This window comes from Melanerpes formicivorus, unplaced genomic scaffold (assembly GCF_026170545.1).
Source record: "Melanerpes formicivorus ecotype bairdi unplaced genomic scaffold, bMelFor1.0.p_v2 SCAF_12, whole genome shotgun sequence".
In the NCBI taxonomy this organism is placed as follows: Eukaryota; Metazoa; Chordata; class Aves; order Piciformes; family Picidae; genus Melanerpes; species Melanerpes formicivorus.
This window is the reverse complement of record NW_027142364.1, coordinates 16801216-16828109: the sequence shown is the minus strand read 5'-3', so window position 1 is coordinate 16828109 and position 26894 is coordinate 16801216. Positions and strand designations below refer to the sequence as shown.

Genomic DNA, 26894 nt, shown 5'->3' with positions numbered 1-26894 from the left:
AGGCAGAGACGGAAATCAAAAGAGAAATAAATCTGTGTTACTGTGCAAGCTTTCTGGGCTGGAAGACATCTAATTTAGGTATGATCTGCAGCCTTGTATCTGCAGGACAGCAACATTTTTCTCTCTAATAACCTGCAAGATTGGCCATCGTGGGTTGGTGGTGTCTGCTGCTGTTGTGTGCACTGTATGGTGCTTTTTGTTTCTGATGTACTTGCAAAAACACAAAAAGCAGCTCTGGAATTCGTGGGCCTAACTGGGTAAGGTCTTTGCTTAGAGAAGATTATTGTTAGCAAAAGAAAAAAAGTATTTTTGTTCATCACCACAGTAAATTTTGTAGCTGGGTAAAAAGTAGGCTGCTGAACAGTCATTTCCATGAAACTCTCTTTATTTTTAAGTAGGGGAGTGAGGGGAATGTTTATCCCACATCTTGAATCCACACATTTTGTGCTAGGGGCTAGATGCATGCTATGTGCTGGGGAGTGTCTCTTCTTTAGACTACAAACTGGGACTTTAATGTCCTAAGTCTTCTCATTTGCTTGTTTGCATCTGAATTAGACTCTTGATAGGAAGTTGAGAAGCCTCAGGCCTGACTTTTACTGCAAGTGCTGAGTCTGTGGATGTTGCACATTCTTTGGGTACCAGCTGCTTATCAGTAAATTTCTGTGAGAGGTTACAGGGATTTGCTGATCTACCAGCAGATCTGCTCATGCCTTGCTCTCTCATGCAGGTTAGCAAAGTCCAGCAATGTTAGGTGTTTAAAGTATGAGCTTCATATTGATGGAAAAGGGCTGCAGGGCAATCGTGCAACACAAACTGAAAACCAGGAGGTTCCATCTTGAACATGAGAAACTTCTGTGAGAGCGCTGGGGTCCTGGACCAGGCTGCCCAGAGAGGTTGTGGAGTCTCCTTCTCAGGAGAGATTCCAAACCAACCTGGACGTTGTGATCCTGGGCAACCTGCTGTGGGTGATCCTGCTTTAGGCAGGCAGGCTGGACTAGATGATTTCTAAAAGCCCTTTCCAACCTCTGCCATTGAGTGACCTATGCCTTTAGCTGGACCAGAGTGCCTTTAGGGTTTGAATGCTTGGGAGTAGCTAGAAAGGTGGGCATAAACTGCATTTTTGTCCAACTCGGGTATTGCTGTGGGGAGAAAGGTGCCTTTGCGAGGTTAATGTGTAGAGGGTGTGACAGCTGGAGGCACCCGTGCGCAGAGGGTCTCTGCAGCCCCTGCCTGTCTTCGCCCCCACGTGCTCTGTGGGGAAGCCGTGCCCAGGGAGGCCTCGCTGCCACGGGCACACCTGCACTGTCTCTGCCACAAACCCGCCCCTTTGCCTACGCTCCGCTCCCCTTCTCTCAGGGGCAGAGCCGAGGAAGAGCTGTGGACGGCGGTCCCTCGCCACCGGTATGGGGACAGCGCAGGACTGCCTCGGGCAGCGAGGTAGCCCGCATGCCCTCACAGCTCCTCTCTCGGCTGGCACCTGGCTGCTGCCCACTGGCCCCGGCCCCAAGCCCCCGACGGGCGCCCGTCCCAGCGGCGGCAGCGAGGAGGCGGAGGCGCCTGGGGAGTTCCCTTTCGGGGCATTGTGGGAAGGAGCGATGCGGCCGGGGCCTCACCTGTGGTGGGGCGGGGAGGAGAAGAGGGGAGGGTAGGGCAGGAGAGGAGGAGGGAGGCGGCCGGCAAGTAGCCGGGCCGGGCCGGCTCCCAGCCCGCCGCCGACCAACACACCATGGTAAGTGGGCTGGGGCCGTAGGGCTTCACCGGGCGGGAACAGCTGCCTGCCGTAGCCGCCCTTCGTCCCCGCGGTGCCCCCCTCGAGGGGCACGGTCCCTGGGCGTCCCGATGCGGCTGGCAGGAGGCGGAGCGGCCCCCGTCCCTCGCAGCCCCGGGAGGGCTCGGTCCCCCTCAGACCCGCGGGAAGACCCTCCGAGGGCCGGCCCGGACGTTGCGCTTAGAGCAAACAGAAGTGTTTGAGAAGGCAAAGTCCCCGCAGAGGTGGGTCCGGCCGTGGAACCGCGCTGCCGTCTGGGCTGCCGAGGGAGAGAGATCGTCCCGGACGGAATAAGTGCGGCAGCGGCGTGTTGTGCTTGGAGAAAAGAAACTTGGATTTATTCATTTATTTATCTTCAAATCGTTCTGCTGGGATAATCCGACCTGGCTTTAAACAGAGGTGAAATGTGTTCTTTAGCCAGTGCGTGCCAGCCCTGCTAGGGCTGTGCCGGCTGCTCAGAGGCACCAAAATACTATTTCCAAGCGGGTTTGGGCTAGGTTTGCACCTGTTCTGAGGAAATGCACCTTAGATTCTTTTGCTTTCTGCCTTCTGGCCCGTGGGGTGAGCTTGGGTCATGCTATCAGCTTTTCGTAGCCAACCAGGAAAACAAGGCTGTACAGAGAGAGGTTCTATAGTCTTCCTGTAACTTGAGGAGTGGAGGTTCAAGTCGGCTCCAGTGCCGGGAGAAGGATCAGATGTGGTTTCACATGGATCTGTGTCTTTTAGCTGGCTTTGGTGTCAGAGCAGGGCAGCGGGTTTTCTTGTGATGGGAGCACTGGAAACAGCTTTTCTCCACGTGCATTCCCTGATGCTAGGTAAGTGGAGAGCTTGGGTGGCAGCCTTGCCTCCCCCTCCAGCGCCTTTGCGCAACTGCTTGGTCTCACGAGAGTTGTAGGAACTTTGCTCTCTGCCTTTCCCTCAAGTAATGCTTCCATGAGAGAACATGTGGGTCTGGTTCTGTTCCATGTGTGTTACTGGCGACCAGCCTACATATGGCTGGGTAGAGGCAGAAGCAGTGCCTTCTTTTAGCTTGGAAGAGGCCAATATCCCTTCAAGTTGAGCTGACAGGCAGGATGCCAGGATAGTGGCCCTTTGATTCTCCAGTGCTGTGCTTGGTGGTGGTTTGGTGGGATCAAAAAAGACTGTTGTGGTTATTCTGTCTTGTTACATGTGATGACCAGTATCCTCAGAATAATGGTTAGATTTTCCCTTCCAGGCTCTCAGGCAATAAGATGGTCAGTGATGCCTCTTAACTGAGAAGCCATCTCCCTGCTTGGTAATTCCAGTTTGGGGCAGGTTCTGTTAGTGTGCCCTGAGCTGACGTCCCACACAGCTTGCCTGTTGTGTGCAGCTGTGATATCAGTTACTGGCTGTGCAGCTGAGAAGTCTCTCAACTCCTTCCTTCATCACAGGCCAAGTTTTGTTGTTTGTCTCTACTCTCAAAGGCAGAGCTCTGTTATTTCTTTTCAGTGGTTTAGCCAGAATGTTAAATGTGGTAGCCTGGTGTATTTAGACAGGCATCCCTGTCATTAGGGATGCAAATGGAATATGCACAGTAAAGAATTTACAGACAGCAATGCAGCCTCCACACCTTAAAGTCCCCATATGTATCTTTCTGGTTACACCCTGAGACAGCCCTACATAGCCACTTCCCTCCAGTAAAGTTGATGTAAACAAGTGGAGTTCCTATTTTGCCCTTGAAGGTCAGTAAATAAGGTAGTTGATTTCAGGGAAGCTGATCTCAGAACCCTCCCTGCTGCAAACACTTCACAAATGCCAGTTCTCAAAGCACTCACCATGGTCTCGGGGGAGTGCTGCTTACAACAGTGCTCCTTATTGTCAACCTGGAGCCCATCTTCTCTATTGATTGTTACAGTTTGATAAGGTGAGTGTGCATTCTTGCAATTAGTGAGCTGGATTTTGTTTTCCTTTTCTGAGGTCACAGTACAAACCCTTCCTGGTTTTATCCCATCTAGTGCTGTCAGCCTTGCCCTGTTCTGTTGTAGAACTAGTGCTGATGAAAAGTCAGGACACTCATCTTGCTTAAAATCCCAGTGTCTGTCTCTCGGAAGGGCTTGTCACACTGGGTTAAGGCTTCAGAAATAAGTGTTACTGGGTTACAAACCAAGAATAAGCCTTATTCAGGCTTGAGAGTAAGGAATTTTCAGTGGATCATTTAAAGTCTCTGTAGATTGGTCCCTGCAGTTTGGAATTACAGAGTTGTGCTTGCCAGGTTTTTTTGCTGTGTTTTGAGATCTGAACGGCAGGCACTTGCGCAAGTAGTGTCCTAGCAAGAGGCTTGTTCCAGGTTATTTGCTGTGTTGTAGGTTTCCAGGGAAAGAGTCTGTTTAGCAAAGCTAACTTCACACCCTGCTGAGAAAGATGGCTTTTCTGCTCAGTTTCTGCTCAGCTGCTGCTCCCTGATGTCAAAAAAAAAAAAGGCTTTTAAGAGATTAAATTCTGCTCCCTGCCATACGTGGGTGCAGCAAATAAATGTGGGAGTGCTGTCCCAGCAAAGCAGAGAGGAGAAAATTATTACTTTCCCCAAGGACACCTGTTGCTGTAGTCATTCATGCTTCTAAGTGTTTCAACATCTATGTCCTGGTGCCACCTTGGTGTTATCAGTGTGGCTTTCACAACAGCACAGGGCTCTGGGTGCATAGCTTTGAGTGCAGGATTGGTGTCTGCCTAGTACAAGGCCTGCTTCCCCCTTACCTATGCTGCCAGTCAGTGCAGCAAGAAAAGCTAGTACTTGTGGGTGTGATCTGAAACCCTAGAAAAAGGTCAGAAGAATCCCTTTGAGCAGAAGGGCTCTGAAAATGGCCTTGGCCCGAGTGAAAAAGAGTTGGCAAGCACTGTTTGCTCTTAGTGAGACATTTGATAGCACTGCCTGATCCAGAAGCTTGGGTGGAAATACTGAAGTGACTGCAGCTGCTGACACCTGCTTGATGCTTGGAATTGGACTCTTAGCTCTTCTCAGTATTTGCCTCACCAACAGCCTCAATGCTAAAATAGCCTCAGATCTGCAAATACACTTTCTGTGCTGCACAGAATTTACTGTCTATAGTTTGAAGAGTATCTTCGCTGCAGCATTGTATTGACCTGGAGGAGACGATGAACTTTGCCTCTGAAAGACCAGAAGGGCAGCACATTGGAATACAGAAAATGACAAATAAATGATTCTTGTTGTTGGAGACAACATTCAGTGTGGAGGGGGAGGAAAAAAGAAAGTCCATGTTGGTATTTCTTTGTTTATTTCTTCTGTAGTGAAGTCTTCGTGTGGAAGTAGATACTGGTAATGGCATGGCATCCCTTTTAGAAGATCCTGAGTATAGATAGGCTTTAAAGCTTGGGAGGAATGATAGAAATGCATGAGATCATGAACACTGTGAAGAATGATTGCTACAGAAAGAGTCAAGGTACATGCTGGGTAATTTTTAGGCACTAAATACAAAGGGGAGTAGTTTTTCACGCAGCATAAGTGAATGTTTTTAATCCACTGCCACGAGCTGCACCTCGAGTACTGTGTCCAGTTCTGGGCCCCTCAGTTTAGGAAGGAGGTTGACTTGCTGGAACGAGTCCAGAGAAGGGCAATGAAGTTGGTGAGGGGGTTGGAATACAAGCCCTATGAGGAAAGACTGAGGGAGCTGGGGCTGCTTAGCCTGGAGAAGAGGAGACTCAGGGGTGGCCTTATTACTCTCTACAACTACCTGAAGGGAGGTTGTAGACAGGTGGATGTTGGTCTCTTCTCCCAGGCAGCCAGTACCAGGAGGACACAGTCTCAGGCTGCACCAGGGGAGGTTTAGGCTGGATGTTAGGAAGAAGTTCTATACAGAGAGAGTGATTGCCCACTGGAATGGGCTGCCTGGGGAGGTGGTGGAGTCACCATCATTGGAGGTGTTCAGGAGGAGACTTGATGGGGTGCTTGGTGCCATGGGTTAGTTGTTTAGGTGGGTTGGATTGGTTGAAGGGTTGGACGCAATGATCTTGAAGGTCTCTTCCAACCTGGTTTATTCTATGTAATTCTAATTCTATGTAATTCTATCTTAGTAGTTAGACAGACAATGGGTCCACAGGCAGGTTGTCTGGATCCAGTTTCTGGCTCTGAATCCTAAAACCTGTGATTTCTGGAGACAGGACTACCACAGTGATTTTACACATGCACTGTTATTTATGCTCTTCCCTTCTGGAAGCTGCTCAGATCAGAGTGCTGCTTAGGGGGTAATCCATAATCTGGTGTTCACTTATTCCCTCTCATTCAGTTGGACTTCTGTGTATCATTTTGTGGGATTTGCTGTGGTGTAGGGTTTTTCTCATGAGGGATGTAATCTCTGATGTTGATGTGATATGGTTTTGGATGTTCTCTCTCAAGTACTCAGCAGTCACAAAAAAGAAATTTAGGTATGTCTCAGACATGGGAATTGCTACCATGGAGAGTGCCTGGAGGGCTTTGGAGAATGCATGGGCATCTGGGCTGGGCAAATGCAGGACTGGAGGGATCATGGGCAGCCAGACCTTCTGAAGGCACCAGTTACAAGCAAGAGCAGCAAAGGGACAAAATAATGAAAGCATTGAGGAAACTGATGGGTCAGGGAGGGCAGGTAGAGCTGCTTTCCTTGAAGTCCTCATAAGATTCATGCTTCAGTATGTACATCAGGCATTAGTGTGAGCCAGTTGGAGTCTTTCCAGCAATGCCTAAATTAAAACTGTATAGCTTCTGTACAAAGAATGCTTTCTTTATCCCTCATTACCATCCCTGCTCATTAATTTCCCTGCTGTCCTGTTCCTGCAGGCTCTCATCTGCATTCACATGGCTGCTTTGGGTGTTTGCTTTGCTGAATGGCTACCCTGGACCTTTGCATTTTGCAGATACTGCAGTTTAGATAGGTGCAAGACCCAGTGGGAATGTAGCATGGGGGGTAGGATGGAAAAAGAAAGTCTACATTTGGGTGTTTGAAGGCAAGGTAGACATGCCTTTCTGGCCTGCTCTGTCCTGGGTTTTCTGTTTCTCAGTATTACAGGCATAACCCCAGCCACTCTATGCACCAGCCTTTCCCCCTCTCCCCACCCCCTCCCAAACTGGCTGCATTGGTGTCAGGTGTGTAGCTGGTGTCAGCCATCACCTTAGCAGATTGTTTCCCCAGGCACAGCTGCAGCCACCACTTGGGTGCAATGAAAAAGAATGAGCAGGAAGGTGAGTTAAAAATCCTGTATTCCCTTAGTAAAACAATGTGCTCCATGGATTGCTGTCCTGCTCAAGAGCAGCCAATCACTGAAAGCAAATTTTCAACCTCTGAGCAGCATGCTCACATGAGGACTCCCAGGTATGTAATGCAAGACAATTTTCAGACAGAAAGCATAGAGCAGAAAATATCATAAGCACATCCTCTTAACTTCTGAAGCTTCTCATCATGGGCAGGGGCAATAAGTGTGTATTTCCTCTTTCTCATAGGATCCCAGCAGTTGTTCAATCCTTATAGAATCAATAAGGTTGGAAGAGACCTCAAGGATTATCAAGTCCAACCTGTCACCCAAGACCTCATGACTACTAGACCATGGCACCAAGTGCCACATCCAGTCCCCTCTTGAACACCTCCATGGATGGTGACTCCACCACCTCCCTGGGCAGCACATTCCAACAGCTGACAACTCTCTCTGTGAAGAACTTTCTTCAGGGGAGAGGCTGCTACTTTGGATGTTTTCACTCAGGATTTCCCTGGAGGTAGCATTTAGAGGTCATGCTCTTTGGAGAGATTTTTGAGCGGTCTTGCTCTTTGGAGGGGAAAAAATTACTCTGTTTTAAGGAAAATTTGTGGAGTTTTTCCCTAAAAGTGTGACATCCGTGTCACACTACAGCCATGACTCTCATCAAATACAAACATAATTTCACAGCTAGCTCACTTGCTATACATTTTGGCATGTTTCCATTTTTCCTTGTTAATTTTCACAAGCAGTGCTTAAACAGGGGGTGTCATCCATTCACAGTATCACAGTATCGCTTAGGTTGGAAAGGACCTCGGGGATCATCGAGTCCAACCTATCAACACAGACCCCATGACTAGACCATGGCACCAAGTGCCACGTCCAATTTCCTCTTGAACGCCTCCAGGGTCGATGACTCAACCACCTCCCTGGGCAACCCGTTCCAATGATGAACGACTCACTCGGTGAAGAACTTCCTCCTCACCTCGAGTCTGAACCTCCCCTGGCGCAGCTTGAGACTGTGTCCTCTTGTTCTGGTGCTGGTTGCCTGGGAGAAGAGGCCAACCCCTTCCTGGCTACAACCACCCTTCAGGTAGTTGTAGAGGGCAATGAGGTCACCCCTGAGCCTCCTCTTCTCCAGGCTAAACAATCCCAGCTCCCTCAGCCTCTCCTCATAGGGCTTGTGTTCAAGGCCTCTCCCCAGCCTTGTTGCCCTTCTCTGGACACGTTCAAGTGTTTTGATGTCCTTCTTAAACTGAGGGGCCCAGAACTGGACACAGTACTCAAGGTGTGGCCTGACCAGAGCAGAGTACAGGGGCACAATGACCTCCCTGCTCCTGCTGGCCACACTATTCCTAATGCAGGCCAGGATGCTATTGGCCCTCCTGGCCACCTGGGCACACTGCTGGCTCATATTCAGGTGGCTGTCGATCAGCACCCCCAGGTCCCTCTCTGTTTGGGAGCTCTCCAACCACTCCGACCCCAGCCTGTAGCTCTGCATGGGATTGCTGTAGCCAAAGTGCAGCACTCGGCACTTGGACTTGTTGAATGCCATCCCATTGGACTCTGCCCATCTGTCCAGTCAGTCGAGGTCCCTCTGCAGAGCCTTTCTACCCTCTAACTGACTAACATCTGCCCCCAACTTTGTGTCATCTGCAAACTTGCTGATGACTGACTCTACCCCTTCATCCAGATCATCCCTCCAACTTCTCAGCTACAGTCCCTTCATTACTGCTGACTTGCTGAATGGCCTTGCTCAAATCCTTTGTGTGTGCCCCAATTTCCTCATCTCTTTGGGAATGACAATATTTACTCCTCTTCAAAACTACCTGATGTAGGGATCTAGTAACCTATGATTAGGAAAACAACAGAGGGAAGCATCCACCTTCACGAATGGGGAGCAGTCAACCCAGTAGTGCCCTGTTTTCCAAAAGGACACTGGATTTGTTGCCATTCCAGTCTTCCAGTAGTGATGTTGCAACAAACTCATGCTGAATTATAGGAAGGTGCCTTCTGTCTGGCACTTACAGAAATGACTAGCTGTGTTTTGACTCCCTCTCCAGCAGGGCACCAGTTGGTTCAGGGACCCAGTGGCTTTTCTCTACTTGGCTGTTTAATGCTGGTACCTTTTTGTGCCCTGTTACCCTGGCTTGCATAGCAAAACATTTATTGTGGCATGGTTTGCAAATCAGCCTTTTCCATGCAGCTCTTTGCAGTATGTGATGAGTAGATAACAAGTGCAATATTTCCCATGTACATGGACCAGTGATGTGTTTTGTTTACAGACATGGTATTGTTTCTTTATGCTCTATACAGGTCATGTTTTGGGGTGGTTGCTTTTGCTGGAAGCAGACACTAGTTAATATGTAGTTAGGAAACAGTCTACTGTAAACACATAGACACAACTATCTAACTGAGAACGTTACTGTCTTACTGGTTTGGTGTTTGGGTTTCTTTTTACTGTGAGTTACATGTAGTGTGTCAAGAGAGGAAGCTGTACTATGTTGGGCTTAGTGTCAGTTCTGAAGGAGAGGCTGATGAGAACAGGCACACATGCATGTGATCTCCTCAGTCTCTTTGCTGGCAGGTTGGTTGGTCCTCTTCATGACTAACTTCTGAATCTGTGCCTTCCAAATTTAAAGTGTGTGAGAAGAAATACCCAAACAGTCACAAAGCTGGGGAAGTTTTATGAGGTAAGATGGCCCTGGCAGTACTCCCACCTGGGCTTGACCACTGGTGAAACCAGAGTCCTCCAGCAGCTCAACCACATCTCACAGTGACTCAAGGAGCCCATCTGCTGCAGGCACATCCGCTGCCTCCTGGAGTCACTCCTTTTTCTCAGTCTAAAGAGGGCGAGTCACCCATTTCTCCAAGCACTGTATGGTAACATGCTTCCTCCTCCCACAGGCTGGTCATGCCTCCCAAGAGATGCCCAAGCCCTAGCCCTAGCCTGATAACCACAGTCACCTCTGGGGATTGGTGGTTTTTCTCATCTTCAGCAGTTTTGTACAGCCTTTAGTCTTCCTCCCTCAACCCCCACCAAGTAATTTGACTGGCTCCTCAAGAACCTTCTCTGGGATGTCTTTGGGCTGCTGCTGGGCCAGGTCTGGCAACAGACACAGCAGGATGCTCCCTTTTATGCTGTTCTGGGGCATTGTCACTGGTGTTGGCAGGTGACAGCCCTGTGACATCAGGGTGATGCCCCCCCCTGCACAGCCCTGCCCAACATCCACCATCGCTCCACCCACTGCCCTTCTGCCCAGCATTCTTCAGAGGATGGGTACCTTGGGGTGCTGGCACCAAGGCAGTCCCTGTGCTCGGGAGACCTGGGGGACTTGTCCCTGCCCTTGGAGGCCATGTACTAAGGCCCACTGCTGGGCATCCCTGATGTCTCTTCTGGCACTTGGCTCCCAAGGACAAACCTTGAGCTGTTACTCTTCTCTCAGGCCATGACAGAAACCAACCCTGCAGGCTGGAGACTGCCCTGATTAGCTTGGCCCCTCTCTGTGGAGCTGATGGCCATAAACACTTTTCTCCTGTCCATATTATCCATGAGATAGAAGCACCTGTCAGTGTCTGAACTGTCAGTGCAGATTAAAATCCTTCTTCACCAGACACTGAATGTCCATTGTTGTCTTGCTTCTTGTTGGATTGAAGGTAGTTTTGGCCAGACACCTGCTTTTCTCTGTGGATTGTTAACCAACACAGGAGCTCCTGTATGGTCATCACCCTCTGTTTCAAGCCCTGAGGCAAGCAAGAAACACAGATTGCAATGGAATGAGAAATGGAACCATTCTGGGGGGAAGAAAACACAGAATTTACCTTTGTCTGTCTTGCACTACTGCAAGCTGGAAGGAGAACACATGAAGTGTTGGGTGAGCGTTTGCCTGCTCAGCTCTCCTGTTTGGATGGCAGTTGTATTTAATTCAAGTGAGACCATCCAGCAGGTTGTTGGCTGGATCAGTACTTTAAGTGCTTGTAGGCTGCTCCATTTCAAACCGTCAGGAATAAGCAAAGGGAGGTTTCTGTGGGACGAAAAGCATAAAATCAATGTGCAGCTATAGTTACATGTGCCTGTAATGATCTGGCACAGCTTTTATTGCATGGACTTTGGATGTATTGTTCAGGGGAAATTGGTCAGAAACATTCCTAATGGAGATGAAGCGAGGAAGAATCCAGTGCCAGTTTGGCAGCAGTGCGCTGCCTCAGGCTCTTCAGAGGGTCGGTTTTCCATTCAGTTTCTTTTTTCATACTTCCTGACATCATGCAGACAAAGTGTGTGTTTTCAAGTTGCATTTCAGAGAATTGTGATGTTATTTTAGTTGGAAAAGGCCTTCAAGATCACTGTGTCCAGTTCTGGGCCCCTCAGTTTAGGAAGGAGGTTGACTTGCTGGAACGAGTGCAGAGAAGGGCAACGAAGTTAGTGAGGGGCTTGGAGCACAGCCCTGTGAGGAGAGGCTGAGGGAGCTGGGGCTGCTTAGCCTGGAGAAGAGGAGACTCAGGGGTGACCTTATCACTCTCTACAACTACCTGAAGGGAGGTTGTAGACAGGCAGATTCTCCCAGGCACCCAGTACCAGAACAAGAGGACACAGTCTCAGGCTGCACCAGGGGAGGTTTAGGTTGGATGTTAGGAAGAAGTTCTAGACAGAGAGAGTGATTGCCCATTGGAATGGGCTGCCTGGGGAGGTGGTGGAGTCACCATCATTGGAGGTGTTCAAGAGGAGACTTGATGGGGTGCTTGGTGCCATGGGTTAGTTGTTTGGGTGGGTTGGATTGGTTGATGGGTTGGACACGATGATCTTGAAGGTCTCTTCCAACCTGGTTTGGTTTATTCTAAATAAAGAGTTCAACCGTTCTCAACTCTGCCAAGTCTGGTGCTAAACCATGTCCCTCAGAACCACAACTCTCTGTCTTTTAAACACCTCCAAGGATAGGGATCCAGTCATCTCTCTGGGAAGTCTATTCCAGTGTTTGAGAACCCTATCAGGAAAGAATTTTCCTCTAATATCCCATCTAAACCTGCCCTGGTGCAACTTGAAGCCATTCCTTCTCATCATATCATCACTTGTTCCTTGAGAGAAGAGACTCACCCTCACCTTGTTCCAGCTTCCTTTCAGGGAGTTGCAGAGAGTTAGGTCTTCCTTGAGCCTCCTTTTCTCCAAGCTAAACAACCCCAGTTCCCTCAGTTCTTTCTAGTGAAACTTTTTCTCCAGCCCCTTCACCAGCTTCCTTACCTTTCTCTGGACCTGCTTGGTGCTGAGCTCAGGGGGACGATTGCCTCTCTAGTTTTGCTAGCCTCACCATTGCCGATACAGGCCAGGTGGCTCTTGGCCACTTGAGCACACTGCTTGCTCACCTTCAGCCAGCTCTTAATTGAAAACCCCCAGGTCTTTATGGGCAGTTTTCCAGCCACTGTTCCCCAAGCCTGAAGCATTCGTGTGCTGCTTGTGACCAAAGTGCAGGACCCAGCACATGGCCTTGTTGAATCTCAAACAGTTGGCCTCATTCCTCCAATCCAGCCTCTTCAGGTCTCTCTGTAGAGCTTTCCTACCCTCAAGCAGATGAGCACTCTCACACAGCTTGCTGTCATCTGTAAAACTCGACAGTATTTAATAAACTTCTCTGTCAACTTCTGTGCTGCTGTGGCTGAGAGTTTTAGTGTCAGAATAAATAAGTAAGGAAATAACAGTTTGAATAAAGTAGCCTCCTTTGGGTTCTATTGGATTGCTTTGAAAGCCCTGAAACCCACAGGTATTAAAGGTCAGCAGACAGATGGGGAACTTCATGCAGCAGCAGAATGCCAAATGCCTATGCTTCAGTGTGTTTTTAACTCTGTCTTTTGCTGCTGTGGCCAGATTGTTAATACATCAAATCAATAGATCTTTTTCATTTCACCCTACTTGCCTGGCACTCCAAATCATCTGTGTGTTGACAGTGTGGCTGTTCATTTTTGGGTTGATCAGGATGCACTTCCCTCCCTCCAAAAAAACCCCCACTAAACAAAGTGAAAAATAAAAGGAGTTCTTTCATTCTTCAGATATCTTGGAGAAAACCAATCAATCATCTAATGGCTGGAATAATTTGGATGCTTGTGCTTTAGAAGAGAAATAATGAGAGCAGGTTTTGTTACCTCGTGTCCAAAAAGGAAAAATAAATGCTAGCACGAAAAATATCTGGATGGCTCTGTTGGGAAATATATTCCTGTTGGAGAAAAGTATGAAAATGAGGGGCAGACAAGCAGAATATGAACTCAACTAGACTAAAATGGTGCCAGGCGATCAGGGAGCCTTCAAGGAAGTCAGAATAAGTTAATAGAGAATTTGATAAGAAGTTGTTTCCTCTCTGTCAGGTCCAGCCAGTTGGTCTGGTTTTCCCCAGGCTTCTATCAGCAGCTGTTGTCATGTCAGCAGCCAAAACTGTGCCTTTTTTCATCCCACTTCCCTTTTTACATGGTCCACAAGTTCCTCTCCATTACCATGTCATATATTGCCTACTGGCAGCAGCTGCAGAGCTTCTGATTTCTCCTGAGCTGTCTCCCAGGATTCTAATTCCTAATTGGCAGATTTTAATTGCTGTGAATTTCAGCAATCTTTCGAGTTTACAAAGGTGGATTTGATAAAGGTGGCAAGCTCTGAAATGGGTTCAGAGAGGTTACAGCTGAAGCAGAGTCTAAACCCAGTGCTGCTGGAGTGACAGAGCTGCCTAGGTGAGCAAATCCTTGCCTAAACCAAGCACCCAGGAAGAAAGTCGCTTGCTTTCCCACTCTTCAGCCACCATCTCCCATTTTGCCTTCCCTCCCCTCAGGCTCCTTGGAGTTGTTTCCCTCTCCTCTCCCGCTGAGGGACCTGGAGTAGCCAGATGCCACAGAACAGGTTTGAAACCAGTCAGCTAATGTTAAGCAGGTTAAATTCCAGGAGGAGGAGAAGTGTTTCTAGCACACATTCTTCTCAGCAAGTTGAAAAAGCTGCAGATTATGTGAGTTTGAAACCAGTGAGCTAGCTGAAAAGTGTTTGATCAGTCTGGAGCTTGAAATGACTAAGTAGTGGGGGGAGGCTGCACTGAAGGGGATCTCCAGTCTTGGCAGCGAACAGCTCAGGGGACAAGCTTGGGTGAGCTGCTTATCAGATCAGAACAGCCCATGAGCAAAAGGAGAACAAGGTCTCATGAGGAAGGTGAAAAGAAAATCACAGTGATTGTTAGTTTTGCACTTCTCTCGTACGTTTGCTGCGTGTGAACACGTAAACTTTCTGTCTTTTCCTTTGTTCTACTCACTCTGAAATGATTTCATGTCCAAGTCTATCACTTGATTTTTTTTTGTAGCCTTGAAACTGAGGATGTTTTTCTTATCCTGGTGGAGGTTTGTAGGTCAGAACAAGACAGAAGGCCCTGTAATTCTCTGACCTGCTCTGTAACTTAAAGCTGTAGCTGATTCAGAGGTGCATGAGAAGAGGATAAGAGTTCAGGCTTAGAAGTCTGGTTTAAATAAAACCCCAAACTATTTCCGAACTAGAAAAGGCTGAAGATTAAAATGGAGTGGTTTAAGTGATTTGCTGACGTGGGGAGGTCGTTTTGCACAGTGCTGTAGGTGATTTGGTCTGATTCAGTAAAACAAGTTAATCCAATTACACTCTGCTCCCAGACCAAAGCTTGTCTCCTGCAGACTGCAGCGAAGGCAGCTGATGCTCACGCAGAACCTTGTACGTTTCATCCCGACCCACTCAGGCTTGGACCTGAGAATTCCCTCTGGCATTGCCCTGGAGTCTGGGGGTGGTTAGTCATAGCCAGCACACCCTGGAACGGCAGGAGAGGAAACCAAGCACTCTGCTTCAGAAGTAATTTGCTTGAAGCAAGTAATTTACTTTTGGTATCTTCTGGAATTAGAACTTTTAAAGATGAGGAAAACATTCAGGATAATCAACCTCTATTTGTCATTTGGCTGCTGAAACCAAACAAAGAAAAATAATCCTTAATCAGCATCCATTTTGGCATCTTCTGTGCCCAGATGGCCAAGAACACTAACAGCATGCTGGCCTTTGTCAGCAATAGTGTGGCCAGCAGTGCTCCTGTACTTGGCACTGGTAAGGACACACCTTCAGTATTTAGTTTGGGTTTGGGCCTCTCACTAGAGGAAGGATATTGAGATGCTGGAGCAGATTCAGAGAAGGGCAATGAAGTTGGTGAAGGGTCTAGACCACAATGTCTTGTGAGGAGCAGCTGAGGGAACTGGGGTTCTTTACTCTGGAGTAAAAGAGGCTGAGGAGAGAGATCTTGCTCTCTACAACTCCCTGAAAGGAGGCTGGAGTGAGGTGGGCATTGCTCTCTTCTTCTTAATAACAAGCACCTGGGCAAGAGGAAGTGGCCTCAAGTCATGCTAGGGGAGGTTTGGTTGGGCATGAGGAATAATTTCTTCCCTGGAAGGGTTTTAAGGCCTGGAAATGTTGGAGTCCCTGTCCCTGGAGGGGTTTGAAAGACCTGTCGATGTGGTGCTGAGGAATGTGGTTTAGCGTTGACCTGGCAGTGCTGGGTTAAGGGTTGGACTTGTTGATCTGAAAGGTCTCTTCCAACCTCAACTCTGCTATGATTCTATCATTAGCACTGAAGGAAAGCAAATAGGCTTTCACAGTCGAGGGGGAACAGATGAGTGGTTAGATTTGTTTGTGCAGTGCTTCAACACTTCCAGGTTTATTGAGGCATCGAAATCTTTCCAGCAAGCCGTAAAGAACAGAGGTATGAGGGTGAGGAATGTGTGGTATTGTATCAGTGTGGCTGGGCAGAGCAAAGCTGAACTGAATGCAGCAGTTCATGGTTTAGCACCAGGCTTGGTAGTTAGGTAATGGTTGGACTCAATACTAAAAGTCTTATCCAGCCAAAATCATTATGATTCTCTGCTGTCAGCTTTTGATAGGGCTTCATTGACTAATTCCCTGCTTTTTCAGCTGACTCTGATCATCATACTTTATCTCATCCACTATATTTTTAAGATTTGTTTATCAAATAGCTGCTGCCTGTGTCTGATTGCTGTTAAATGGTCACCCACTGACCTGCTGCTCTGCTTTTCAATACAAGCAAAATAATCTTCCCTCCATCCAGCTGCTCTCAGTAGAGAAGCACATGAACAGTAAGCACTGTCCCTTCATCTGCTGGGAAGAGGTAACCCTGATAGGTAGAATATCACTGTGTCAAACCCCCAGTGGTAACAGGATCAGAGAGAGGCAAAAACGTGGTGCTTTGATCTTCACTATAATCAGCTCTGCCAGCAGCAGAGTTGGTTTTATTTAGCCTGCTCATCTGGAGAGTGTTACAGGACTCAACACAAGGCAGCTGCAAAATCCTTGTAATTTTGTTAAGCACATTAGACTAATAGTGGCAAGAGCTGTTTTTCCAGCAGCTGGTCCTGACACAGACAAACAGGAATAAAGCAGTCTGTCTTTCCTAGGGGACCAGAGGCTGTTTAGCCTGGAGAAGAGAAGACTGAGAGGGGATTTTCTCAATGTTTATCAATAGCTAAAGGGCAGGGGGCAGGAGGATGGGACCATACTCTTCCTAGTGGTGCCCAGTGACATGACAAGGGACAACAGGCACAAACTGGAACCCAAAAGGTTCCATCTGAAGATGAGGAAAAACTTCCTTCCTATAAGGACGCCAGAGCCTTGGACCAGGCTGCCCAGAGAGTTTGTGGAGTCTTCTTCTCTGGGGAGACTGCAAACCTACCTGGGTGTTGCAATGCTGGGCAACCTGCTGTAGGTGACCCTACTTTAGCAGGGGGTTGGACTAGATTATCCCCAGAGGTCCCTTCCAACCACCACCATGCTGGGATTCTCTGATTCCCTAAAATTATTCCACATCTGAAGTCTTCCTCAGGATAATTATAACTCTTATCTCTGGATTACTCAACAACTGTGTGACTAAATAGCCAGGAAATGGTTCTGAATTATGAATGGATGCTTTGTTTAAAATCCAATAGTGATGTATTATTTCTTTTTCACTTTCTTTTCTGTAGAAGATTTTCTGGTGCACTTCTCTGCTCAGACTCACCAGTACTTACAATTATTTTGCAATCTGGCTTTGTAATCTTGATCATGATGGTAAACATGCACTTTGATCCTTGCTGGGGAGATGGAGTGTTGGGAAGTATAGAGACAGCAATGAGCTGGAATAGGAAGCAAGATGAAGATTAGGGTGTAGACTGAGAAGGTGTAGGGAAGGATCTAGGCTAATGGGAATGTGCATCTGACAAGAACCTGCCAGCTCTTCTGCTGGTAGTTTGCAAGGGTTGGCAGCAGGAGAGGAAGATGAGGCTCCTGTGCTTCTCCTTGGTCATCCTGCTATCAAGGGAAGACTTGTCTCTGTGGAGGCAAGTGGCAGTGTCCCTGTCCTTGTGCACACAGCTGTGGCTATGATCAGACATCCTGCCTGCAGTCCCTGGCCTCCAAGTGTTGGTACTAGTGAGAGAAGCTATAGAAATGCCTGTCAAGAATGGGACAGTGCAGTGTCATCAGCAACTGATGGCATCCCTGGCAATTTCTTCAGTACCACTAGTCAAGCTCCCTTTCCAGGCTAGGAATAAGCTGCTTAGTTTGTGACCTGATGCAGTGCAATACCACCATTGTTAGTAGCATTGGTTCCTATTTCTAATCTTGTGCCATGCTGCACTTTGCCTATGGCAATCCCATGCAGAGCTACAGGCTGGGGTCGGAGTGGCTGGAGAACTCCCAAACAGAGAGGGACCTGGGTGTGCTGATCAACAGCTGCCTGAATATGAGCCAGCAGTGTGCCCAGGTGGCCAAGAGGGCCAATGGCATCCTGGCCTGCATTAGGAATAGTGTGGCCAGCAGGAGCAGGGAGGTCATTGTGCCCCTGTACTCTGCTTTGGTTAGGCTACACCTTGAGTACTGTGTCCAGTTCTGGGCCCCTCAGTTTAAGAAGGACATTGAAACACTTGAGTGTGTCCAGAGAAGGGCAACAAGGCTGGGGAGAGGCCTTGAGCACAGCCCTATGAGGAGAGGCTGAGGGAGCTGGGATTGTTTAGCCTGGAGAAGAGGAGGCTCAGGGCTGACCTCATTGCCCTCTACAACTACCTGAAAGGTGGTTGTAGCTGGAAAGGGATTGGTCTCTTCTCCCAGGCAACCAGCACCAGAACAAGAAGACACAGTCTCAAGCTGCGCCAGGGGAGGTTTAGACTCGAGGTGAGGAGGAAGTTCTTCACCGAGCGAGTCATTCGTCATTGGAATGTGCTGCCCAGGGAGGTGGTGGAGTCATTGACCCTGGAGGCGTTCAAGAGGAGATTGGATGTGGCACTTGGTGCCATGGTCTAGTCATGGGGTCTGTGTTGATAGGTTGGACTCGATGACCCTCGAGGTCCTTTCCAACCTTAGTTATACTGTGATACTGTGATCGCAGCATGGCTGGAGATGACCTTACCAGGACCTCAGGGCTGTCTGGCATCAGGCAGAGAGGCATGCTCATCTCTGTCCACGGCCCTGGTGTTAACCACGTTGCTTTGTTTGCTCTAGATACACTTCATGCTGCTGTTCAGTCGGCAGGGGAAGTTAAGGCTTCAGAAGTGGTACACGACGCTGCCGGATAAGGAGAAGAAAAAGATCATTCGAGAAATCGTCCAGCTCGTTCTGTCTCGCAACCAGAAGACAAGCAGCTTTGTTGACTGGAAAGACCTCAAGCTTGTTTACAAAAGGTGTGAGTAATTTGATGAGAATTTGTGAATGCAATTTGTACAAGTAACACGTGCTTGGAGAGGAAAAATAAAGCTTGCTTTAAGGAAAACATCAAACAAACCTCGAGGTGCCAGACTAAGCTGGGAGGAGCCTGCCATCAGCCTTCCAACTGTGTATAGTAGCACAGTGTCTTTGGCTATGTGGGAAGGGTGAATTGTGGGGTGAAGAATACTTGTACAGTCTGGCAAAACAAGAGTAACCTAATGTCAATGGCTCAGATTCTGTTGAGAAGGCTTTAGGCTTCACTACTTCTAATTCCCCAAAGTAGCCTGCTGAGGTCTGTGCTGGACTTCATCAGGCTCCTTGGGAGGCTGCAAGAGCTGTTCTGAGGAACATCCAACTTCTGTCTTGGAAATACTTGTTGGTCTGGAAAGTGTTAATGCCCATTTTCTTTTCCAAGCAAACCGCTGGTCTCCATTTACACCATTAGCTGCCTGTCAATTGTTGTAAGATTGTAGCAAACAGAAGTAGCTTTAAGGTGGAGCATGCTGCACAAATGAAGTAGCATCTCCCATTGAGCAAAAATGAAGTTCCATGCTGTGAAGTGATGGCTAGAAACATCTGAGCAGCTGCTGTGACAAGCTGGGCCTCCAGCCACAGCACCAGAGACTTGAAGTAGATCATTACTCCTGTCTTGTGGCTGATTTAACCAAAGTTTTGCTGCAAGTTGGTTATGAAGGTGGTTTGTGTGAGCAGTTTCATGCCTTCTGGCTCTGTGTAAAACAGGCAGTCGATAGCCTGCAGGTTTGCTGAGGTGTAACTTCTTACACCTTTATTTTTGTCATTCCATAAGGAGCAGTTACTCATTCTACAGTTTGTTTAACTCCATTCACTGTCAGTGCTGTTGCAGCAGGTGAGAGAGACCTTAAAGTACCACTGCTTTATGGTTTGAGTAAGATCAGTGCTGGAGGTATTCCACTTTGTCAGGGTGGAGTTTGTTTTTCTAACTAAATGAATAATTAGTTTAAATGATCTGATCTTTTCAAGTGCTCTCTGGGACACTGTAGGAATGATCTTCTCAATGCTTATCAGTATCAGTAGAAGGTGGCAAGAAGATGGGGCCAGACTCTTATCAGTGGTGCCCAGCAACAGGACAAGGGGCAACAGCCGCAAAGAAACCCAGGAGCTTCCATCTACACATAAGAAAAACTTCTTGCCAGAGCACTGGACCAGATTGACCAGAGAGGTTGTGGAGTCTCTTCTGGAGATATTCCAAACCTCACCTGGATGCCATCCTGCTGTAGCTGGGGGGTTGGCATACATGATCCCCAGGGGTGCCTTCCAACCCTCACCATGCTGAGATTGGAGGGTTCTGTGAAAGAAGATTACTGTTTTACAGACAAGACAGACAGTGCCCCTGTACTCTGCTCTGGTTAGGCCGCACCTTGAGTACTGTGTCCAGTTCTGGGCTCCTCAGTTTAAGAAGGACATTGAAACACTTGAGTGTGTCCAGAGAAGGGCAACAAGGCTGGGGAGAGGCCTTGAACACAAGCCCTATGAGGAGAGGCTGAGGGAGCTGGGATTGTTTAGCCTGGAGAAGAGGAGGCTCAGGGGTGACCTCATTGCCCTCTACAACTACCTGAAAGGTGGTTGTAGCCAGGAGGGGGTTGGCCTCTTCTCCCAGGCAACCAGCACCAGAACAAGGGGACACAGTCTCAAGCTGCGCCAGGGGAGGTTCAGACTCGAGGTGAGGAGGAAGTTCTTCACCGAGCGAGTCATTCGGCATTGGAACGGGTTGCCCAGGGAGGTGGTGGAGTCATCGACCCTGGAGGCGTTCAAGGGGAGATTGGACGTGGCACTTGGTGCCATGGTCTAGTCATGGGGTCTGTGTTGATGGGTTGGACTCGATGATCCTCGAGGTCCTTTCCAACCTAAGTGATACTGTGATACTGTGAACTGCTTAGCTTGTAGGAGATGAATGAGCAGAGAACTGAGGATCCAGGTGTTTACTCTGGTTCTCTCTTTCTTTCCCTAGGTATGCTAGTTTGTATTTCTGCTGTGCAATAGAAGACCAGGATAACGAGCTGCTGACACTAGAGGTCGTCCATCGATACGTGGAACTTCTGGACAGATACTTTGGAAATGTAGGTTCTGCTTTCTCCCATGAACCACATGCCTGGCTGCCTGATAAACACTTTTCTGAAGCTGCTTTGCTTCCTCTTCCCATCTGCACTACTCTAGACTCTCTCAGTCCAGAGTGAAATTCATTATTGAGTTATCTTATAAAATAGCACTTAAACTATCATGAGATTATTTTCCTATCCTCTCTCTCCCCTGCCTAGATTAATCTTGGTGCTTTGTCTGTCTGGCTTGGAATAGAATTTGAGAGGAAAGCTGGAGGAAAATTAGTTTAAAAAACCCTGGCTTGTCACCAGTACTTTAATTCTCTCTCCTGATATCTTCAGATACACTGGTTTTATTTGTTTCATATTATTACATAACAATTAAGGACATGTAAGTGGCAGAAAAGATAAAGTGGGTGGTTGTTTTGTTTGGCTTTTTTAAGAGAAGGTCAAAAGAAGTCTATCAGTAAGTCTTTCAAGATGACAGGAGCCACATCTTTCCAATGAATATTGTTGAAAGTGTTCCCACCACCTTAATTCATCCCTTACTTTAATCACTGTGCCATGACTCATGTTTGTTCTGCCTCAAAACAAAAAAGCAGTTGGTGATAAGGTCAGTAGGACAGGAAATTTGTCCTGCTCTGTGTGTGAATGACATAAGCCATATCACAAGTCCTTTATAAAGCCTGTTATAAGGTTAGTAGGCTAGAAAGGCAGCTTTCCTCTCTGAAAACCAGTAGGAGTGTAGGCTTGCTCTCTGAAAGCCAACATGAATGCAGTGTATTATATAAAATACAATGAGTGGAGTAACTTTTCTCTAAGTCATTGCAGCAGAAGCTGCAATATTAAGTAATATACAGGATCTTTCTTCACCCTCCTACCTACCATAAGAGTGCATAGGGAGGAGGCTGCAAAGAAAATCATAAGATCATAGACTGATTTGGGTTGGAAGGAACCTTAAAGGTCATGTAGTTCAAACCTCCCTGCCATCAGCAGGGACACCTTCCACTAGACCGGGCTGATCAAGGCCCCTTCCAACCTGCCTTGGAGCACTTCCAGGCTTGCAGCCTCCACAACTTCTCTGGGCAGCCTGTTCCAGTCCCTCACCATGCTCGTGGTGCTTCCTAATGTCCATCATCTTCTAGTTTGAAGCCATTACCCCTCATTCTGTCACTGCATGGCTTTGTAACAAGTCCCTCTCCAGCTATCCCATAGCCCCCCTTCAAACACTGGAAGGCTGCTAGAAGGTCTCCCCAGGGCCTTATATTTTCCAGGCTGAACATCCCAAACTGTCTCAGATGGAGCCAGGTTCCTTCCAGTTGTGCCCAGTGACAGCAGTAGATTGAACAGGCATTAACTGGAACATGGGGCTCCATCTCAACATAACAAAAGCTTTTTTACTCTGAGGGTAAGCACAGGTTGCATAACAGGACTGGGAAGCCTGTATCCTTGGAGGTGTTCAGATGCTATGGTCCTGGGCGACAGGCTGGAGCAGACACTGCTTGAGCAGGGAGGTTGGACCAGCTGACCTCCAGAGGTCCCTTCCAGCCTCAACCATTCTGTGATATGTTGAATGTATTTGATCATCTTAGCAGCTCTTGTGCCAGTAGTGCTTGTAATGTTATAACAGGGATTTAGATGTGGGGTGTCTTTCTGTCCTGGCAGGTCTGTGAGTTGGATATCATCTTTAATTTTGAAAAAGCTTATTTTATTCTGGACGAGTTCATCATCGGTGGAGAAGTACAAGAAACTTCCAAGAAGTCTGCAGTGAAAGCCATAGAAGACTCTGACATGTTGCAGGAGGTAAGGCAGAGGTAGACAAAAGGCTAGGACCTCATCTTCCTGCCTCTTCCTTGTTTACCAGGAGCTTAAAGTGCAGCTCAGCCCTTCTGCTACTTCGTTATCTAGAGATGTCCAAACTACAGCTGGGTGCATTCCTGTATGACCTGCCCTAAGCAGTCCTGCTTTGCACTGTGGTTGGACTTCATGATCTCTGAAGGTGCCTACCCCTAACTTTCAACAGGTATCATATTGCAGTTAAGGAGGTTACAGAAGCTTTCAATTCAACTCTCTTGGCATCTACTAGAATCAGCTGGAGGTTCTTCCTATACTGTTCTTGCTTTCTTGCAGCTTAACTGCTGGTGGGTGTTACATTAAATACTTTAAGCTATTTCTGTAAGGGAAGAGCATAATCTCAGTTTGTATTTTATGAATACATCTGTCTATATAAATACAGAAAAATCTTTTCTGTCTCCCTAATCCATTGGAGACAAATGAGCTGCTCTGCAATGTGCAAAACTGCAGCTGTCTTGAGAGAGGACAAGGAAGTTTGACTATTACTGTACTGCTCCATAATAGACATAGCTCCACACATACACAGTGGGATCAAGTGCACCCTCAGCAGCTTTGCAGATGGCACCAAGCTGAGTGGGGCAGTTAACATGCCTGAGGGATGGGGTGTCAACCAGAGGGGCCTGGGCAAGCTCAAGAAGTGGGCCTGCATAAAACACATGAGGTTCAACAAGGCCCAGTACAAGGTCCTGCCTGCACCTTGGCTGGGGCAATCCCCAGTATTAATATAAACTGGAGAGTGATGAGATTGAGAGCAGTCTTGTGGAGAAGGACTTGGGGTACTGTTGGGTGAAAAGCTGGATGGGAGCCAGCAATGTGCACTTACAGTCCAGAAGCTGGCTGAATCCAAAGCAGCCTTGGCAACAGGTCAAGGGGGGAGATTCTGCCCCTTGACTACTCTCTGGTTGAGACCTCACCTGGAGCACTGCATCCAGCTGTGGAGTCATTAGAACAGGGAGACTTGGAACTGTTTGGGGCAGGTTCAGAGAAGGCAACAGAAATAGTCCAAAGGCTGGAAACCTTCCCCTGTGAGGACAGGCTGAGATAGGTGGGGTTGTTGAGCTTGGGGAAGGCTCTGGGGAGACCTTATTGTGGCCTTTCTGTACTTAAAGAGGCTTATCAGAAAGAAGGGCACAGACTTTTTAGCAGGGCTTTTACTGACAGGTTGAGGGGTGATGATTTTAAACTAAAAGAGGGGAGACTAGGACTAAATAGATGGAAGAAATTTTTTACACCGAGGATGGTGAAACTCTGGCCCAGGTTGCCCAGAGGGGTGGTAGATGAAATGGAATGAAGCTGGAGGTGGGGAGATTCAGGCTGGATGTGAGGAGGAGGTTCTTCACCATGAGAGTGGTGAAACCCTGGAATGGGTTGTCCAGGGAGGTGGTTGAGGTCCCGTCCCTGGAGGTGTTTAAGACCAGGCTGAATGAGGCTCTGGCCAGCCTGATGTAGTGTGGGGTGTCCCTGCCCATGGCAGGGGGGTTGGAACTAGATGATCCTTGTGGTCCCTTCCAACCCTGACTGATACTATGATAGATGCCCCAGCCCTGGAACCATTCTGAGCAACCTGCCCTAGCTGAAAGTGTCACTGCTGACTGCAGGGGAGTTGATGACCTTGATAGGTGCCTTCCATACCAAACCAACCTATGATTCTATGGTAATGTGTCAGTTGTTTCTTTCTTTTCTGTCTTTTTTCCAGACAGTGGAAGAGTACATGAACAAGCCTGCCTTTTAATGCTGAAACTACCTGCAGAGAGGGAGAGAACTGCTGTGTGCACCTCTCAAATGCACTTCCTGAAGTTGTTTCCCAGTGTGCCAGATCCTCAGAGAAATAGCTAAAGCCAAAAACTGGAGGGATTTGTTTGTATAATGGTGAAGATGAAGGTCAGCTAATGTAGCACAGGGTTTAACAATTCTGGGCTTGTTTCTCAGAGTTGTCACTCCCCTCGATCCAGTTTCTCTTCTTGCTGTACTCAACACTTGTTTTTGTACTGTTTCTTCTAGCTATGAATTTTATCATCCTAAATTGTCACGTTGACAGTACTTTGAAGAGGTATTTTTGCTAGTTTTGATCTGCTGCTGACTGTATGACTCTACTTTTGTACAAATGTCCATTATTTTGAGTGCAATGATTATTCTGCTCAAATAATATTCTTTTTTTTTCTAAAAGCCAAATTGTTGTGGGCCCTGTTTTCACAAGCTTCTTTGGATAAGATGAGAAGAAATCCTCTTCTCGTGGACCAGACACTTCCTGTCACTATCTTCCTTCTCTTTTCTGCTCTAGTCTGCTAATAAAACTGTTCCAACTGCTCCTAGGGTGCCCTCCACATCTCTGTTTAATCTGACTGCTGACTCAGGGCCTGCTTCTCCCAGGTTCAATTAATCCTTTGTTTTGCATGGGGATGGCCTATTTATATCTACAAGTACCTGAAGGGAGGTTGTAGACAGGTGGATGTTGGTCTCTTCTCCCAGGCAGCCAGCACCAGAACAAGAGGACACAGTCTCAGGCTGTGCCAGGGGAGGTTCAGGCTGGATGTTAGGAAGAAGTTCTATACAGAGAGAGTGATTGCCCATTGGAATGGGCTGCCTGGGGAGGTGGTGGAGTCACCATCATTGGAAGTCTTCAGGAGGAGACTTGATGGGGTGCTTGGTGCCATGGGTTAGTTGTTTGGGTGGGTTGGATTGGTTGATGGGTTGGACGCGATGATCTTGAAGGTCTCTTCCAACCTGGTCTGGTCTATTCCTATTCCTATTCTATTCCTCTCTTCATTTTCCTGTCCTTTTCTAGGTCTACCAGACCTGGACAAAGGCTACAACTTTTAGAAGTGTGCACCTTGAAAGCAGAAGGTATCCTGAAGAGATTAGTCTTTGGGGTTTTAGGGTAAAAATCACCTCATGTATCTTTGATAACCACTTCTCCCAGTAGAGTTTTCCAGTCCTGAATTCACACCCCTATTGGAATGATCAGCTCTCTAGCAGTTGAACCTCACTCATTTCCATGAAGGCTGGAAAATTTAATCAACCTTTTACAACTTTCCAAGCTGCACAAAGGAAAAAAAGGTAAAATAGTAGAGAAGAATCAGCTAGGGCACACATCTTGCTGCGTGTTAGAGAAGATGGTAGCTGTGTGCAGGGAGCCAGGTCTGTTAACTTGCCTGTCTATAAACTGATTGGCTTCCTTGGAGAGATTATTTCTTTCTTCAACAGAATTTAAAGCTTGGAGGAATTCTGTTTTTCCTAGCATGTAACTCAGAGCCAGATGTTTTGTTTCTGTTAAGTGATGAACTTGTCTGTGTCAGCAAGAATGTGCCCAGCAAGACTGGAGAGGTGATTGTCCTCCTGTACTTGGCAGTGGTGAAGCTGCCCCTGGAATATTGTGTCCAGTTTTGGGCCCCTCACTTCAAGAAGACATTGAGGTACTGGAGCAGGTCCAGAGAATGGCAATGAAGCTGGTGAAGGGTGGCTTGGGGAACTAGGGTTGTTCATCCTGGAGAAAAGAAGGCTCTCTGTAAAAAACATCTGTGAAAGGATGTTGGAGAAGGGGAGGGTTGGTCTCTTCTCCCAATCAGCAAGTGACAGGTTGGACTCGATGATCTTTGAGGTCTCTTCCAACCTTAGTAGTGATACTGATACTGAAACCCCAGCTTTCCCAGGGAAGTCCATTGCCTGTGTGATACTGATACTGATAGGACAAGAGGAAACAGCCTCCAATTGTGCCAGGGGAGGCTTAGGTTGGATGTTAGGAATGATTTCTTTCCTGATAGGGCTGTCAAGGCCTGGAACAGCCTGCCCAGGGAAGTGGTTAAATCATAACCCCTGAAATGATTTCCAGGCTGTGTAGATGAGGTGCTGAGACCCATGGTTTAGCAACTGACTTGCTAGTTTTGGGTGAATGGTTGAACTTGATGGTCAGCCCCAGCCTAATCGATTGCATGATGCTCTCTGATACAAAAATGAGGTAAGTTATCAAATATGCCAGAAGGAGCTGAGCATTGATTCATGTTTCCCTTCAGCATTTTCTTTACTTTCTGGGCTCAGTATTTTCTTTCAGGGTTTTTTTGCATGTTCTGCATGCTTATTGTAACGTTTTCATTGCTGCTTCCTTCCCAGCCTGCTTGTATCTTCCCCGGGTGGGTGGCTGGGGTGGTTTGGAAGGTGGGACCGCTTTGCCACAGCATGAGAACTCTGCTAATTTTCTGCCCGTGTTACATAGTCTGTCAGTAAAACTGTGGTAAGCTGGTTCTTAGCATCGTGCTGCTCTTTTTCTCCTGACTTC

General features: G+C 47.6%; 1 protein-coding gene across 3 annotated transcripts; it reads left to right on the top strand.

Moving 5' to 3' along the window:
* Positions 1–1638: 1638 nt before the first annotated feature.
* AP1S3 (adaptor related protein complex 1 subunit sigma 3) lies at positions 1639–24929 on the top strand. 3 transcript variants are annotated; one of them, XM_068145494.1, is made up of 5 exons: positions 1639–1729; positions 18486–18664; positions 20680–20788; positions 22433–22570; positions 24318–24929. In XM_068145494.1, exons 1-5 carry the CDS (start codon positions 1727–1729, stop codon positions 24351–24353), a joined length of 465 nt encoding a protein of 154 aa, XP_068001595.1. In that variant the 5' UTR covers positions 1639–1726; the 3' UTR covers positions 24354–24929. The 3 variants fall into 3 exon arrangements, with proteins under 3 accessions (XP_068001595.1, XP_068001596.1, XP_068001597.1); XM_068145495.1 differs by lacking the exon at positions 1639–1729 and adding an exon at positions 1912–1992; XM_068145496.1 differs by lacking the exon at positions 1639–1729 and adding an exon at positions 3564–3653.
* The last annotated feature ends 1965 nt before the right edge of the window (positions 24930–26894 follow it).

Bases quoted from the DNA above. Each gene is read 5' to 3' on its own strand.
- AP1S3 (XM_068145494.1), top strand. The intron at 18,665-20,679 runs GTGTGAGTAATT...TTCTTTCCCTAG, and splicing joins CTCAAGCTTGTTTACAAAAG to GTATGCTAGTTTGTATTTCT. The intron at 20,789-22,432 runs GTAGGTTCTGCT...CTGTCCTGGCAG, and splicing joins TGGACAGATACTTTGGAAAT to GTCTGTGAGTTGGATATCAT.